This window comes from Fringilla coelebs, assembly GCF_963513975.1.
Source record: "Fringilla coelebs genome assembly, chromosome: 2".
In the NCBI taxonomy this organism is placed as follows: Eukaryota; Metazoa; Chordata; class Aves; order Passeriformes; family Fringillidae; genus Fringilla; species Fringilla coelebs.
Genome location: NC_140029.1, coordinates 75,703,069 through 75,721,432, shown reverse-complemented (window position 1 = coordinate 75,721,432; position 18,364 = coordinate 75,703,069). Strand labels below are relative to the sequence as shown.

The 18,364-nt window shown below is 38.4% G+C and overlaps 1 protein-coding gene across 3 annotated transcripts in view; it reads left to right on the top strand.

Moving 5' to 3' along the window:
* The window catches only part of GRIA4 (glutamate ionotropic receptor AMPA type subunit 4), a gene marked incomplete at both ends in the record, with an annotated part of 215,795 nt that overhangs the window by 56,727 nt on the left and 140,704 nt on the right, over window positions 1–18,364 (top strand). For all 3 annotated transcript variants that reach the window (XM_084226960.1, XM_084226961.1, XM_084226962.1), the window contains one exon: window positions 15,486–15,725. In XM_084226960.1, the coding sequence (XP_084083086.1) occupies window positions 15,486–15,725 (240 nt within the window). The remainder of the gene's footprint in view (window positions 1–15,485; window positions 15,726–18,364) is intronic.

Genomic DNA, 18,364 nt, shown 5'->3' with positions numbered 1-18,364 from the left:
TGACAATATCATAGGAAGAGGGATGGAAGCAGCATTTTTGATTGTTGAGCCAAAAGCAGGATGGGAGCTGAAATATCTGCATTACGTTGTACCTAAGGAGGGCAATGGGCTGATAGTTTTTGAGAAGCAGTTTGATTTCTTCAGATTTAGGATTTCAAGTCAGTAGGCAGAACTGACATCTTTTTGCATGGTTGCAAGAAAGATGCTGGTATTACTGTAGTCAAGAGTGTAATAATTAAATTTAGTAACATCCATTGATTTTAATGCAGGTTTTGCTCTTAGAAGAGCACACAAGGTAGGCTAAGCAATTTCTGCCTATGAAGGGCAGTGTTGGGTTTCAGAATGGCTACTTGAGCCAAGGGGAGGTAGGTCATGCCAAGCATTCAAAACCTGTACCTCTGTTCTACAGTCTGCTTTAAGTTTGGAAGCCCTTAAGAGCTTCGTTTTTGGGTGAAGACAACATTTTGTTTAACGTTTTACAAGTACAGAGTTACAAAAGAGGTGCTCATTCATAACAGAAGTTAGTGGTTTAATGTAGAAGTTAATTATTTCATGTGAAAAATTGTTTTGTGTGTGGTAACAATGCTTTGTGAGACAGGATAAACATTCTCCTCTCATCAACTGCTCGGCCCTCAGACAATAGTGCATTCATTTCCATAAGTATCTCCTGCCCCAGAACTGAAATGAAATAAACTCTCCATGTAAAGTAAACATGGAGAAATATGTAAGACAAATATGTTAGACACAAAGTGATGTACTTTATTGGGCTTATTTGCATACTTCTTTTAGAGACATCTAAGTTAACATCTGCCTCTTGATTTATGTGTTTAAAACAAGCAGCTGTACAGAATAGAATATTTGTGACCCACAGAAAGAGAGAAAATGCATACATATTATGATATGTAGACAGGTATGCTTGGGTAGGTATTAAACTTTTTTCTTAAGTCTTTTTTTAGCTGAAAAGAGTTATTTAGAAAGCATAACCCATTCATGGCATTTGACACTGAAAACTGCCTTTCATATCAAACAGCTGGAGCTTGGAGTCATTAAACAGAGTGCATCCAGAATATATTTTGCACTCAGGTCTACTGAGACTGCTCTTCCCTTTAGAAGGTGAATGACTTTCATGTAAATACCCTTGGTCAAAGGAGTAGCCATGTTTTATTTTTAGAAAAGTAATTCCTTCTTCTCATTACTTTATGTGAGACCTATAGCTGTTGAAAAATGTATTTTATACATAAAATAAGTTGAAAGATTAGTTTTTTTAGAGAAATTAAAAACAGCTTGGTGGCAAGAATGGAAGGCAGTGGAACATGCATTTCCAATCATTCATACCAAGCATTTGATATTAAAATCACCCATTTGTACTGTGGCTGATTTCCACTGGCATAATAAAGAGAAGCTAAGAAGAACCCTTCATCAAATGAATAGATGAGAAACTGCAAGGCACAGTGGGAGAAAATGGGCAAAGGGTAGGGGGCTAGCTTGGGGTTTCTTAAATTTTGGACTTCTAGCCCTCCACAGACAGTAATTCCCTAATGTCATTTTGATCAGACATATCCATAGTAGGCAGAGTCTACATCTGAAAAAATTCCTTAGCTATGATTACTGCATTATCTGTGGAAAACAGGCAAGCTACAAGATGCTGGAAAAACATCAATGCAGTGAGATGGTTGAAACCACAAGGCAACCTGAAGGACCAAGTACAAGAACAGAAAACACAATCTGTTTGAGTGTTCAGCATCATCAGATGTCTGAAGTAACTGTGATTCCCAGGTGTGTGTTGTCACCCAAGCAGCCTAAGATCCAAAATTCTAGAGAGAAAATCTCTTGGTATGGTTTTGGTTGAAAATCTCTTGGTATGGTTTTGGTTATGTGATTTTAAGAGTAAAATGCCTGGGATTTTTGAGGGAGGGCATGAAGTGTGAAGTATAGAATGATGAAAGAAACCTCCGAGAATCCTTGCTGAACAGGCCAGTGATGGATAATAAGGGTATCTACAGTCATCCTACTGATTCTTGGATAATATTTTATTCTTTACTTCAATTATATGAAGAACTTAAATGTTAGAACTTAGTTAACTTAAATTAATTTTGGTTTTCAGAAAATGGTTTTTAGAAAACTCAGAAGAGCTAATTGAAATGTCTATTGGAAATTAAAATAGGACCTTGAGTGAAAATTTACAAACTCCTTGGCTTTTACTTCTCTATCCTTCCAGGTACCATTAAGGCAGTTCATTAGAGCAAGGCAAGGAAAAGCAGTGAGAACAGATAGTACCATTTATGAGGTAATTCTGGGCTGTTGGAAGCACCTGAGTTCTGAAAAAGCCATCATTACCAATCCTCATGTGGAAGAAGAAACAATCCAAATAATCATGAAGTACATTTTAGATGTACATGGTAAAGCAAATTTCACATTGTTTTTAAAATTTACTTGCTCTTCAGAGCACACTTGCACCATCACAGAATAAAACTCATGGGAGCCTGGAAATCTCTTATCCACTGTAAGTAAAAGGTCCTCAAATGTGGATGGACTAATGAACAATTGGCACTTGATATATCTTCATCCCTGAAATGAGAGCTGAGAAGATCCTCTTTGATTGGGGAATAGCTTCAGAAGAGCCTTGTGCACTTTGTCAACAGCTGCTGTCCTGCCAATACCCAGTCACAGGCTGCAGAAGGCAGCAGTAGTTTTCCTAGATCCTCTGAAGTTCTGTCTCTCTGATCAAGTTGTATGTAATGTCATCATGAGATATCATGTTCCATTTACAGAACAGTAACACTGGTTCCAAGTGGTGCTTCCTACCATCAAGAGAAAGCAAGTAAGAGAAAGACAAACAGATTTTTTCAAAAGCATTCAGAAACTTTTTTAATGTAAATCCCAGTTATGGGGACCAAAAAATTACTGAAAATTCTTTTTTTAAGTTGAAGTATGTTAAATTATATACTAGTGGTTATTAACCCATGAGAAGTTGGGGAAAAAAAACAGATAAGATTTTCATCACACTTATCCTCCTAACATGAGAATTGTTTTCCGAAATTAAAAACCACATTTTCTGGATCTTTATAAGATACTCAGATCTAAGACTGGCCAAGGAAGCAGTGTTTTATCTAATGTTATTTAATCAACATCGTGTGATGAATGGTTGTTAATCTTATTGAGGCCAAAAGGAATCCGTGGCTTCACTCATTCTAAATAGCAAACAGCAAAGTGGGAGAAATTATTTAAGATGATATCTTTGCACAATAGCATGAGTGAAAGTAAGCAATGATTTCAGTTGCTAGTGAGGGAACTGATGTGATGTGAAATCAGTTGTGAAATCAGATGTGAACTCCTGATGATGTGAAATCAGTTACTGAGGAGAGAAAGTAGAACCTCAGCCCCATCTGGGCCAACACATTCAAAAGCCTGGACTGGACAGAGATCATTGCACTTCAGGGGACAAGCTGCAGTGGCTGGAAGATTAAGGTGGAAGGATAAGAATTTGAGAAACAGACTCACCAACAAAAAACAATAGAGTTCTAGTGATGGTTCAAATGACATCACTCCCCTAAGGACAGACGTAATTTCTTAATATAAAACTTCAAACCAGACCAAAAAAAACCCCATCTTTGGTCAAGTTTCAATGAAAAGTATGCTGGAATGAATCCTCATGGTGGACCAAGTTAGTTACATCTTTCATGATTACTTGCCTTCTATGTCTTCCTTTGCCAAATTTTTCAGTGATCTGGGGAGATTTTTCCTGAGCCAGAGGGAGCAGTTAATTGTCCAGTCCCCTTTTAAAGTCACATGGAAGTGTTGTACCAAGCTTCCCCAATACTTTAAAAAATGCTGTACTTGAGCTTCCTCAAATTAAAGCAACCCTGATTTTTTTTTTCAGTTCAGTTAAATTAGAACACAACATTTGACATAAAGAAGCAATATGGGTTCAAAATGTGAGTTACAGAATCACAGAATCATTAAAGCTGGGAAAGACCTCTAAGACCAGTACTCTAACCTTCTCAAAAGAGATATGAAAACCATGATTCTATATGGAATTATAGAATCATATGGGTTGGAAAAAGACCTCTAAGATCATTGAGTCCAGATATAAACATAGCATGCCATGTCCACCACTAAAACATGTCCCAAAATTGCCACATCTGCATCTTTTCTGAACACTTTCAGGTATGGTGATTTAACCACGTTGTAGGCAGCCTGTTCCAATGCTTGACCCTCTTTTTAGTGAAGAAATTTTTCTGATCTCCAATCTAAACCTCCCCTGGCACGACTTTCCATTTCCTCTTGTCCCTGTCACTTGTTACCTGGGATAAGAGGCTGACCCTACCTGGCTGCACCCTCCTCTCAGGCAGTTGCAGAGAGTGATGAGGTCCCCCTGATCCTCCTTCTCTCCAGGCTGAACACCCCCAGCTCCCTCAGCTGCCCCTCCCAGCCCTTGTGCTCCAGCCCCTTCTCTGGACCCTCTCCAGCCCCTCAATGTCTTTCCTGTAGTCTGTAGTGAGGGACCCAGAGCTGAACACAGCATTTGAGGTACAAATTATGCTAAAGCCTTCATCAAAACAATTCAGGTTAAGAGCCAAGTTGTATGGCTTCACCTCACATCTCAAATGAAATGCAGTTAATTCCTGTCAATAACAGTTTTGCTGGCAGGAGTACTTCAGAATTAACATGCATTTCTCCAAAATGAAGAAAAAAATTGTAGTTATTTTTTTCTGTAAACTGCAAATATTTCTTATGGGTAAAAAAACCTGTGATTACGTAGCTATGAATAAAAAGCTATTTTTATGTAATTAACTGTCTGCTTCATAAGCTCCCCTCCTATTTAAAACTGATTAAACTGATGGTTTTTTTCAGCTCTTTTTCTTCTGGAAAGAAAAATTTCTTTTTAAATATGCCTATTTTTTACCTTTTAAAGATAAATAATAATTAAAAATAAGAAGCTAGCATTGTAGAGAAGTGGGCCATCAAAAGATCAGTTTTTAAAACAAAATTTGTATTTTTCTTGCTCCATTTCATTAAAATAGGATATGGGGCAATGTTTTATAAAATATTAGATTTTGGGGGAAAAACAAGCTGCAAATAATTTGTTTTCTCCACAAAGAAATGTTTGGATGAAGTTCAGATTTGAACTGAAAGAAGTATTATGTCTTGAAGAAAATGAATCAATCCAAGAAAGAGGGGAAATGTTTAATTAGAGAAGAAAAGAATGTTTAATCACACAGGCAATCTAGATAAGTTATCAAACAGGATTTCTCTAGATATTCATTTAATGAGGATGAGTTTTCCCTCAGCTGGCAAACTGAAAAGGTGATAGGATGTTGCAAGAAAATCTCTAACCACCAGGAGTATCAGAGGTGAAATGTTCACCTCAGTTAAGCAACTGGGAATTTTACGATTGATTCCATAAACCAGTTTTTTACTGTAGTCCAATCTAATTTCCATGCAATCTGTTATGCCTCTCTAAGCTTTTATCCTGAAGCAGAAAAAAAATTCAAAGATGGCTGTAGAGAATTTGTCCTTGAGAAAACCTGCCAGTGCCACAGGAACTTCCTATCACGTTAAACTTTTTAAAAAACTTCTGTAGCTCTGAAAAGCTTGGAACTCTCACATGTTACTGGTATTTTTATCAGCTTTTAAAAACAGCCAAAAAAGAACTTCTGTACCAATGTGGATTCTCATTCATGTGACTATGAAAGGTAAATGCTGCATGTGGATTCTCTGTGGGGGAGCTTTCAAAAAGGAAGTTTTGGCAGAGTTAGGGATACGCACGTGTATGTGCATTGCCAGGCAGCTATAAATATCAGATCCATGGAGTGCACAGGACAGGAGGACAAAGGCACAAAGACTGGATGATTTATTGTAGAGCTGTAAAGGGCTTTTAAAAATGAGAAAAGATTTGTTGCTGTTCAGCAAATGTGAAATTCATGAGGGGCTTTCTATCAAAGAAATTAGCCAAGGCACAGAGGAAAAGGAAATTTTGTAAATAAACCCAGTGGAAATTTTTTTCTTGTTCTGTAAAAACATTCAATTGGATTCAAATTATGTGGAATTATATATTAATGAAAGTAAAATACTTTAGTGGTGCCCAAGTTTTCAGATGGAGGTATTTAAAGATTAAAGCAGTTTTGCTCTCAGAAATTTATAAATGGCCAAGCTACTTTGTGTTCGTTATCAAGAAATGAGAGTTGTGAGCACTTTTAAGGAAAATAGAGATACATGATCTCTGTGTGAGAAATGCCTGTAGCCCCTGGCTGCAAGGGATCTGTGTCAGTCATATGAGATGAGCCTCAGAGAAGGGCAGCTCCAAATCACATTGAATCTAGGGATGGAAAAGGAATTAAAAATACAGAGGTATTTTTCCTAAAGTGAGATTCTGTGAACAGTTTTTAATCTATCTATCCAAATGGTGTCATTTCATTTTGCAGTTAAAAAGAGAAACGTACTTCTAGTGCATAAATTGGTACATACAATTTATCACCCATTTTAAGATCTATCTTTGGAATTTTTTTTCTTCTATTTTAGAGACAGAAAACAAAAGCCCCAGAAATTAAACCAACTTTTGGGTGGTAAGAACCAGGTGAGACAGACTCCTCCACTCTCCATGTGCCCCTATACATGCAAAGACACACATGCTTGTTTCACAGCTTCTGCAATCGGCTTGGAGGAAACTTTAATCAATGTTTTAATTTGTGGAGAGAAAATCTGGCCTCCATATGAAGCATGGAGAAGAGTTCAGCAGGTGGACTTACAAGCCAGTCTTTCCTGGTCTCAATAGTCTTTTATTGGGCATCTCTCAGGATAACCTTTTAAAGTTAAAGTTCTGTAGCTTAGTCATCTGGTATAAGGCATTGTACACAAGTACACAAAATACTATGTCACAAAGTTTAAATTTATTTTAAAAGAATAAAATACCGTGCATGTTAGCTAAGCTCATTCAGTTCCATTTTCCATTCAACAGGCAAGCAATGCACTATCACTTTCTGATATTGTTTCAGGAATTCTCTTTGAGCAGAAATAGTCTTTTAGAGACAATTCACAAAAATGATTTCTGGTAATGTGGCAATTAATTAAAAAATGTAGTAAGTTTGTATCTTGTTTTGCAATATGTTCTGACATCTGCAGCTGAACAAACAGAATTGCATTTCCCACATTACCATTTGATCTACCACATTAAACCAAGGCTTTCATTGTACTTAGGAGAGTATTTTTAAATGAGCTGGTTAGTTGCTTAGAAGAGAGTACTAGAAGGAATCCACTGCTGTGAGTAGAAAACACTCATGAATTTTCTGTGTTTTGTTGATCTGGTGTAGAACTCCAGTTAAAAACTCCTGCACACTTTTTATTAAGTGCTTCATCTTATGCATACAGCCAAACACAATGATGTTTAGGGCAAAGGCTTACGTGGTTTTAGGGTTTCAGAATTTACTGTGGAACTGCAAGAGACAGGCCCACTAGGTGTAACACTCATACACATTGGGGTAGCACTCAGAAGCCACATTGAGACAGATGGACCATTGTGCTAAACTTTTTACAGATACCTAATAGGAGACTGGCCTTCCTGTCAAGTGCTTATAGTCCTCCATAGAACAGACAGTTTAAACCTTGAAAACTGAGACATGAGAATGCAAAGTGACTTGCTCCAGGGAATGAATTTAGTTTCAGAGATTCAGTACCCAACATGCCAGACTTCTCATTATGCAGTGTCTTATTATAGGAGGACAAATGTTTGAGAGGAATAAATACTGAAGAGAGTAATACTTGTGATTCATTTGGTTTGGTTTTTTTTTTTTGTTTGTTTTTTTGGGTTTTTTTTTAAAGCTGGAAAGATCATAATGTAGTCTCTTTTTGTTCACCTCAACCTTTAACACAGTGTTAAATTTTAGAGCAATAAGCTGGTTTTTGTTAAAGTGTGATATTATTTAACCAAATATTATTATCATTTGGTTAAATGCTGTGATATTATTTCTGGTTATAACACTTTAGATATGTTGCTACCTGACATGTGATATATGCCTCCTAAATGCAAGATCATTAATTTGCTTGAAGAAGTTTGTGATCAAATGACAAAGGTAGATGATGATTTAGAGGGTGCAGGGTCTATAAATAGAACACGAATAGGGTTTTGTTGGATGTTGTTGGATGTACTAACTATATAATTTATTAAAATCTCCTTGTTTCCTTTTTGTCTTATTTTGGATAACTATATTTAGAGGTATCCTATTCTACTCCAGACAATTTTTAAGATAGTAGTAAACTGGTCCTAATATATCTATAATGTTTTTCATCTACCCACTTTATGTAACACTGCTTTCTTTCATAATCCTGTCATCTTAGATCAGTGATTTAGTTCAGATCATTACGTTTGTCTCAGTGTTGGGAATTTTTCTTAATGCAAGAGCATAATTTAGTATTAAATCAGCAGTCTCAAACCCAGCTGAGGAAGAGCATATGTGTTTCAAATCTGTTCTGGATTTGGGTGCAAGGTAGCTTAAAACTGCAGAGGGATGAATTTAGATAATTTGTCTTTTAGTTTCAGTGGTCTAACTAGCCCTGGGTCCTCTTCCAGGAGGTGGAGGTCAGTGGAGTGATCAGGAGGAGGAGAGGAGAAAGACACTGTTGGGATGATCTGTGCAGAGAGGAGAAAGCAGAGAGAGAGAGGAGAAAGACACTGTTGGGATGATCTGTGCAAAATTAACAGAAGGATCATTGGACATTTTAATAGGAAACACCAATCTCAGCTGTTTTAGAAATACTGCTTAATCTCATCTCCAATGTCACAGTTGTTGCAAATATAAGTTTATAAATCATTTGACCTGTGGAGGTGTTTCATATTTAGATTAAATGATTCTCCCTTCTGTACTTATCCTCACATGTAGAGTTTACATCTCCATATGGGTAGGCTGATCCTCTTGGAAGGAGTTCTTCAGGTCAGAAAAATTTTCACAGTATTTTTTACATCAGCGCTGGCAGGTGCCCAGCAGCTGAACAAAACAGTGTATGTGACTGCGACCCATGAAGACATGGACATGAAGATGGCATTGCAGGCACACTCAAATGAAAGTTTTCATGCGCTATTATGGTGGCACAAGGAAATGTGACTCCCTAAATGCACTTTTTAAATGTGTTGCTCTCTGGAGTTTACCAGATCAAAGAAGCATAGAATAAGCTATGTTGGAAGTGACCCTCAAAGATAATCAAGTCCAGCTTCTGGCTCTGCACAGGACCATCCTCAAGAGTCACACCATGTGCCCGAGAGCATTGTCCAAGTGCTCCTTGAACTCTTCTTAGGCTTGCTGCTATGACCACTTCCCTGGGGAGCCCGTTCCAGAGCCCAACCACCCTTTAGTTGAAGAAGCTTTTTGTAATATCCAACCTAGACCTCTCCTGACACAACTTCAGGCCATTCTGTGATATAGTATTTTGTGTACTTGTGTACAATGCCTTATACCAGATCACTAAGCTACAGAACTTTAACTTTAAAAGGTTATCCTGAGAGATGCCCAATAAAAGACTATTGAGACCAGGAAAGACTGGCTTGTAAGTCCACCTGCTGAACTCTTCTCCATGCTTCATATGGAGGCCAGATTTTCTCTCCTCAAATTAAAACATTGATTAAAGTTTCCTCCAAGCTGATTGCAGAAGCTGTGAAACAAGCATGTGTGTCTTTGCATGTATAGGGGCACATGGAGAGTGGAGGAGTCTGTCTCACCTGGTTCTTACCACCCAAAAGTGGGTTTAATTTCTGGGGCTTTTGTTTTCTGTCTCTAAAATAGAAGAAAAAAAAAATTCCAAAGATAGATCTTAAAATGGGTAATAAATTGTGTGTACCAATTTATGCACTAGAAGTACATTTCTCTTTTTAACTGCAAAATGAAATGACACAATTTGGATAGACAGGCCGTGCTGGAGAAACTTGCAAAGGACAGTATCTCCTGGGGAGACCCAGTGCTGGATTAGGTGAGCAGCCTGAGGAGGAAGGAGAGTCAGACACAAGTAGTCACTGACCAGTCACTATCCCTAAGCCCCATTTGGATGTCCAAAGCATAGGAGGAAGGCAAGAGACAGCAATGAAAGCCTGTCCTCATATCTGAAAACTTCCACAATGTAATTAGTCTTGAGTCTTTCCATTTTTGCAGTTCCACACTTTGTGTTTTTATGACAGATCAGTGTGTCTGTCAACATATCTGTAATAGCTAACCATGCCAGGGCTTCCCACACAAGAGTTGGAAACATAGGGGAAGGCATTTTCTAATGCTCATCCCAGAACCTGTGTCCTGGAACACTCAGGGTCAGTGAGTCATGACTTTAGTATTAGGCTGCAGGTCTTCCAGGTTCCTACATGTATGGTTCCTATACCTGGTGCCTGTTTGCTGCTGAGCAAAACTAGCATTGTTGGCAGACCAGCTGTACCCTACTTATTCTCTGTAAATATATTGTTTTGAGGATTTAAACTATATGGGCATAACTTGGGAATAAGAAGTTGTTGGAATTTTTTTGATTTTTGGTTTTCAAGATAAGATTTGTGTTTTAAGTGAGGGACTTGTCTTTAGAGCTGTAGCAGGAACTTTGGAAAGTATTCCCCTTACAGAGAAAGATCATGTGTGTCTCAGTAAACCCTTCAGTATATGCAGCTTTTTGCCATTTTGGCATTATGATGTTATTTCTTAAGTGAAGGTCCTGTGAGGCATCTATTCTTTTAAAGTGATTGTACTATCATGTAGTACAATCAGGTAGAATAGAACACATCTAAATCATATTACAACGACTGCAATCATGCTCTCTTGGTGATTTAAGGTGCAATGCAATGTTTTCTCTGGAGCCTGTTCCAAGGGGAGCAGGCTGGGTGCAGAAAGCATCAAGACTAGCCCTGGGGGAAATCCCTGGAGCTGTTGGTGGATGAGAAGCCCAGCATGTCTCAAAAATGCATGCTCACAGCCCAGAAACCCAAATGTGTCCTGGGCTGCATCCAGAGCCCCGTGGGCAGCAGGGACAGGGAGGGGATTCTGCCCCTCTGCTCTGCTCTGCTCTGCTCTGACCCCACCTGCAGGGCTGCATCAGCTCTGGGGTGCCCAGCACAACAAGGAGCCAGTTGGAGACAGTCCAGAGGTGGGACACTTGTTCCCAGGGCTGGAGCACCATTCCTGTGAAGACAGACTGAGAGAACTGGGTTTCAGCCTGAAGAAGAGGAGCCTTCAGGGAGGCATAATTGCAGCATTCCAGTACCTGAAGGGAGCCTACAGGATAGATGGAGAGAGTCTGTTTACAAGGGCATGTAGTGACAGGACAAGGGGGAATGGCTTTCAACTTTAAGAGGGTTGGAAATTCTTCACTGTGACAGTGGTGAGGCACTTGAAAAGTTTGCCCAAAGAATTTGTGGGCTCCCCATCCCTGGAGATGTTCAAGACCAGGCAGAATGGGACCCTAAGCAACCTGATCTAGTGGCAGGTGCCCATGACAGGGAATACTGGAACTAGATGGTCTTTAATGTCTCTTTCAACCAAAACCACGCTGTGATTCTATGAGTTTGACCTCCACATTCATCTCATCTTTGGTGAGACCACTGGCATTGAAAAATATGCAGGAGAGAATGGTATGTGTAATACAGATAGTAAGTTGTCAGCTATGAAGAGGTATCTGTTTTAAAGAAAAATTATTGTTCAATATTTTTCAAAGTATGCTCATAAAAGTGTATTTGTCACTGCTTTGTATTTATGGGGGAGAAAAATCTTGAAAACAATTTTCTTAGAATGCTAGTATGCAACTGTTTTACAAAGCATAGTTTAGTTAATTTTTAATAAGTAAAATGCCTTTAGAAGTGTAAGAGAACTGGAAAAAGAATTGGCAAATTCAGGTAGTCATGTTTGCCGGGAGGCATTTTCTGAGAACCGTAGTGAGTTGGAATGCAAATACTCATGGCTTTGCTGATTTTGTGGTCGCTGCTGATTACTGTAAAATTGATTCAGGAGTGTTGCAGCATCTCTGCATATGTTTAAGCTTCATCTCCATAGTGTCTCAGGCATTTTTCCTCTCTGTGGGTTTTGTACTGAGTAAGAAAAAAGTCTCATAACCATCATCTTAGCATTTTTTCTTACCAAGGAGCAAAGAAGGACACTCTTCAGTTATTTTCCAGTCTTGATCTCAAGTATAATAGCACAAGTTTTCTTGGATTGGCTATTTCAGGACTTTAATGGTATTCAGATAATGTTTTATCATATTTGTATTTAGACTGGGGCAAGGATAGTTTGCTTTGAACATGAAAAATTATTATTTTGTTACTCTAAGTTATAAGTATGTGAGGGTCATATTATGTTATTTAATGAAATTTCAAGTTTGACTTTTTTCTCCATCCTGAGAATGAATTTGAGCTTTAACTCCACTAAGCATAGCATTTTACAGCTTGTCATTGATTTCTTGAATTTTTCATCATATGGACTCCTACTGTAAGGACCATGTGTTACAAAAAGTACTCTGTGCCCCTGTAAAACTGCAAAGAAGTACAACAGCAAGGAGCCTTAGGAAAGATTTTGTCTAAACAAGAAACACATATAGTAACTACCACTTACATGAGGGTTGTGTTCAATTATTTCAGTTGTCAGAGTTCATTTAACTGTGTTTAAAAATAGAGAAGGCCTGCCATATTTTCACAGAAATCCTTGTAAAACATGACGAATTCCCTTTGCAAAGGAAAGTAATGTAAAGGATGAGACCGAATGAATGATTATAGAAGGAAGATACAAGAAACAAGTGTTCAGAAAAGATTATTAATAAGAAAGGTTGTGTTTAAAAAAAAGGAGATAAAAAGGACATTTGCTGCAGAAATGAAAGTTTTAGTTAGAGCTTCCACTGAAAAATGAAACTTTTAAAGAACATTAAAACAACAGTAGAAGTTCGTTTACATATTTTAATAAAAATACAGGAGATAAGGAAAATAAGCGAAGCTGTTCTGTATTGGTTATGTAACAGAAAAGCAGGAAAATCTAGTTGGAGATCTAAAACTAATAGATATTTCACATTGATTTTCAAGGAGAAATGTTGATCTTAAAAGAGGTGTGATGACTAATGGGAACAGAGAAGTCATATCTTTCTTCCCTGGTTCTACAATAACTGGTTTACTGGAGGGCAGATGCAATAACAAGTGCCTCTTACTAGAGCTGTAATATGTATGATCAGTGAAGTTATAGAACAGATTTTGATGGAAAGAAAACTTTAAAATATGGATATAGATTGAAAATGGCATAAAATGCAACCAGAAATTTCTAAGGTGGACAGTATAGGATTGATCTCTATCTTCCAAGAGAATGTAATAAAATAGACATGGTCTTAAGAGAAGTGATTTCTAGAAATGGAGACAAACAGAGTCAAAAGGCAAGCATGAAACTGTGGAGAAGGTGGCAACAAATTTTGGTAGAAGAGGAAGTACCAGGCTGGAGAAGACACAGAAATAAAAATTCAGGGTACCATAATGGAATTTGCTGGAGAGGCAGATAAGTGCATCAAGCAGAGCAGACTAAGACTGTAAGCAGAGACGTAAATCATTTTCAAGGAGTTCAGAAATATGTTGGGCATGACGGAAAACCAGTAATAGTGACTAATGAAAACACTTTGCTATAAGCAGAAACTCATCATTTGCAAATGGCCCAGAAGGAAGAAGGAGCAGACTTTTGATCCCAACATGATCGTCAGCCATCACTGAGATTTGGATTTTAGAAAAGCACAGTGTTATCTTAGGATATATCAGAAAAGATACTGTCTGGTCGAGATGGGGAAATAATGTAAAAAGAAAAGGCAGGAAACCTTTAACTGAAATTCCCAGCATGTCAGTCATCTGTGCTCAAGCCAGATGAGATGGAACTGGGAAAGCAGAGAGCAATGCTCCCTGTGATGATTAGTGGAATGACAAGCCAAGCATTTGAGGTGTCTGTGGGAATCTGTTTTGTGTGGTCCAGCAAAGAAAATTACTAAGAGGGTTTGTAAGAGTTGGGTATATTGAAGGTGAACTCTTTGAAGGTGAACTGAAGGAAGAAAGCTTTTAAAAAAGCTTTATTGATATAAAATCTGACTTTAAAAATCAGTAGGATGGGAGCCATAACAGTGGAGGAGAACATAAAATCACAAAACTGCCCTTGAGCTTCTTACTCTAGTTCTGGCACCAGAACTGGGTAAATCACCCAAGTCTTAGGAGAAAAATGCACAATTTTTATTTTCAGCTGTTTATGCATTAAATATAATATGAAGAAATTAAAGCTGGAAGGGTTAGAATTTCGTAAGGGTGTATGTTGTTCCCTGAGTGTGCTGCACATGCAGAATGACTGTGAACTCCCAGCTAGTGGGAGGGTGCCTTAAGTTTTCCCATGTTTAGGCAACATGTAAGAAAGGACTCTGAGAAGGGAGCATCTAGAACAGGAGAGCATGGGAAACAGTGAGAGGATAGCATTAAAAATATGATGATCCCCTAACTGACTGTTCCTTTCTCCATTTTCTGTGTGTCTGGGAGAGGTAACACTATTAATGATCACACTGTTTCTAATAACTTGGTTTGTACTTCAAAAAAATTGGGTATTTTTTGTTAGACTCTTTATGAATTGATAGGAATGCAGTAGATGCTCAAGAAAATACCCATATGCTTGCTTTTCTGTGCAGAGATCAGTGAAGTCCTTACCCAGTGTGATGAAATCAATAGAAGTCTCTCCTTATGTCTTAAATAAGTCCAAGAGCAAATCAAAACTCAGAATATATATTGAGGTCATTTGTTTTCTGGTTTCCAGTTAGCACGGAGTAGAAATAAAAGGGTTGGGGCAAAAGTCAGATCACATTGACTTACTACATTTTACTTAAACTGCCCTCTTAAAGTCAAGGAGATTATTCATGAGGTAGGTTTTACTCAATGTCTCTAGAAGTGTTTTAATGTACCACAAGGGCTTCCTGTTTAAAAGGGAGCAAAGGTTCTACATCATTACAATTCAAAATGTCCAAATTTCACTTACAAGGTCAGTAACATTTTTTGATAATTTTCACATTTTAGAAAGTGAACATTTTTCAGTTCAAGGTAATGGAAATGCTCAATGCCTAATACTATGCAGAGCTATGGCTAAAACAGCATATGTTGGTTTTTTTCACTGGTATGCAAAAACACGTGTTATTTGTCTTACATTTTATTTTAGAGTAAAACCACTATGGATACTTTAGTGTTCTATGAATAGGATCAGAAAGTCACAAAATGTTATTTAGCTATTTATTTATTGGTTTCCGTAATAAAACACATGTGAAAATTGAGTGTAATTTATTGGTTTCCATAATAAAACACATGTGAAAATTGAGTGTAATTTATTGGTTTCCATAATAAAACACATGTGAAAATTGAGTGTAACTGCACAAGCAGAAATGCAAATCTTCAAATTATAAATTTGAGGATGTTGGAGTGTGTAAGCACACGTCTCCAGATTTTGTCACTACTTAGACTCTGTTTGCTTGCTTGTCTCTTTCAGTTTGCTCCCAGTATTCCAGAGGAGTTTTTGCCATTTTTGGACTATATGACAAGAGATCAGTACATACCTTGACCTCATTCTGCAGCGCCTTGCACATCTCCCTGATCACGCCGAGTTTCCCCACGGAGGGTGAGAGCCAGTTCGTGCTGCAGCTGCGGCCGTCCCTGCGGGGAGCCCTCCTGAGCCTGCTGGATCACTACGAATGGAACCGCTTCGTTTTCCTCTACGACACAGATCGAGGTAAGCTGGCACCCGGCTTTCTCATCTGCATCCTTCAAATCACTTTTGCAAGGGCTGTGAACTTTTATGTCCCGTGGAGAGCTTGGGGAGCCAAAGTTTAGAGGGCCTTTGAGGTGAAATAGCTGTGTGGCTGAAGGAAGAACTCCTTAGTCTGCAAAATTTGGGTATTGGATTCACATAGGATGTAATCGACCTGCCAAAGCCTGTGCTTTAAGTCTAGAATACTAAAATCTTTAAACCAATGGTAGTGAAACAAAAATACAGTTCAATAAGCAGAATGCTACAGCTCTATTCTCTCTTCAGTTCACTTCGTAAGGGACAGCAGTACAAAGAAGTAGAGAGGAGCAGCCTCTTTTCTGTATCTGCACTGCATCTGCACTGCTGTAAGCTGAGATGAGAGCAAGCCTGTGGGACTTCCAAGCTTTGGAAGGTCAAGGCAGAGAGAGGCTCTGCCCTCAGGCTGTGCCAGAGTAGTGGAGGTCAGAGGCAATGCTTGCAAGGCACAAGGTATCCACAGGCAGAGGGAGGGAGTGCTGCTGCAGCCCATCTTCTGCTCCTTTCACTTGGGGTTACCTCTGTGATGGACTACACTTTTACAAAATGCATAGCTAATTTCAGAAAAGGGTGTATTTTCTATCCACGGTCTCCATGCCACATCCCAATGCATCTCAAAACTGTTTAAGGGATAAAAAACTGTAAGTGCATCACTGCATGTCACCTCTCAGTGAGGAGCTGAGAGGTAAAAGCTGTTCTCTGAGTTGTGTGTTCATTCTGCTGGCAAAGTCTTTGTTTGTGGAAGAGGACAGAGCCGGCATCCCTGAGCTTCTGCAAAGGAGGCAAGGGTTCCTTGCTTTTGGGGGAAAAAGCATAGCTGTAATCAAATAATTCTTTTACTGCAGTTGTTTCAATATAGTTCCCCATGTGGAGAGTCTATTCCAGAATTAAAGTGGCTTCCTTCCAGTATAATTACTCTACAGAAGAAGTAGGGAATTGCACAGACCTAACTAAATCTGTTTAATTACTTGATTATGGCTATAGAAGTTAATTTTCTCCTATATACAAGCAGTACATTTTAGAGAGTTTTTACCTTGATATGCTGCCTAAATACCCGAATTTGAATCAAAATTAATAATAGAAGAAAATGAAAGAATTTTTATTGTTTTATAATTGTTTGGGTTTTTTTAACTAAATATTTTTTTAATGCTTGCTGGACCCATAGAGGAAGTTCTGGGAAGTGTTATAGAATGTATTAAGAAATGGGAAAAAGAAAAAAATAGCAGAATTTTAAAGTATTTCTACTCAACATATAGTTATGGGTAACATGAAAGCAAGTACATAATTACAGGTGTGGTCTTACAAATTCAACAGATTAATAAGTAAAGAAGTGCACAACCCGTAGTTACCTTTTTCATCTAAATTCACACACTTAATTAGATTGAGGCATCATTTTTAAGCAGGTGATATCACACCAAGGACAGTTTCAGAACAGAGTCTATAACAGCATGGTTAATAATTAATTCTTATGGCAGTGAACTCTGCCCACTCTGAACTCATCAGCGCATCTTTGATAAAGACGTGATATTTTCCAGCTTGGATTCAGGGGATGCTACATTGGGTAGTCTCTCAAATTCTGAATAGGTCTTGTGATGCAGTTTCATGCAGGAGAAAATAAGATTCAATGTATCTTTTGGTATTAAGAGTACTGTAAAGATACATAATTGTTGGGTAAATTTTCACCACCTTGGCACAAGACAAAATTTCAGTGTGGACCTCAGATACACTATGAAAAAAAGTAAGCATCACCTTACTATCAGAATAACTGTAGAAAGAAAAAAAAATCATTAATGTTAAGTCACAGACTCTCTGTCAGTGAGGCCAGAAATTAAACTTGTCCAGATTTTTGTCAGAGATCCTTCCTTTACCTGCCAGATGTCTCCCTGTTTCTCTGAGCAGCCCCTTTGAAGCAAATTGAAGGAAGGGGACCCCCCTCAGCATTTTGTTGTTGGGCTTGCAAGTTGATCTTTGCAGCTTAAGTGGGAAGCTCTGAATAAGCTCTTAAGAGGGAAAGTAAGCAATCAGCCTAAATTCCAGCCTGACACAGTAGCTATCTGTGAAGAAGGCAGTATTTAGCAGCTGTCAGTATTTTAAAAGGCAGAAGTACTTCACAAAAGATAGAATGACAAAATACACTTCAGCAGCAGTGGTGGACAAACGAGTGTTGTTTTCAGACCTGCTTTTGAGACATCCTGTCCTGCTTGCTTCTCAGTTCTGTTTCATGTGACTCAGTTGCTGCTCACTCTCGGGGGTTGAACAATTAAATCCTATTATCAAGGAAGGTTTCTCTGTTGTATCAATCCATTCATCTCTTTGACAGCCCCTAGGCTCCCTTCAGAACCCCAGTCTTCAATGCTGGAGCCACCTATGTTAACATTCCAGTTTAGGCCAGGAATGTACTTTTGTTACATCTCTGCCAGTCATTCCCACATACCGCACTTGGGGTTAGACTCTGCAGCAGTCGTGGACCACACAAACTATGATGAGGTGGTGGTTTCAGCTATGATGTTAAATCTCTCTTTCTGATGTTCTGCCAAAGTCACAGTCTGGAAAATCACTGTCCTGTGACAGAATGAAGATACCAG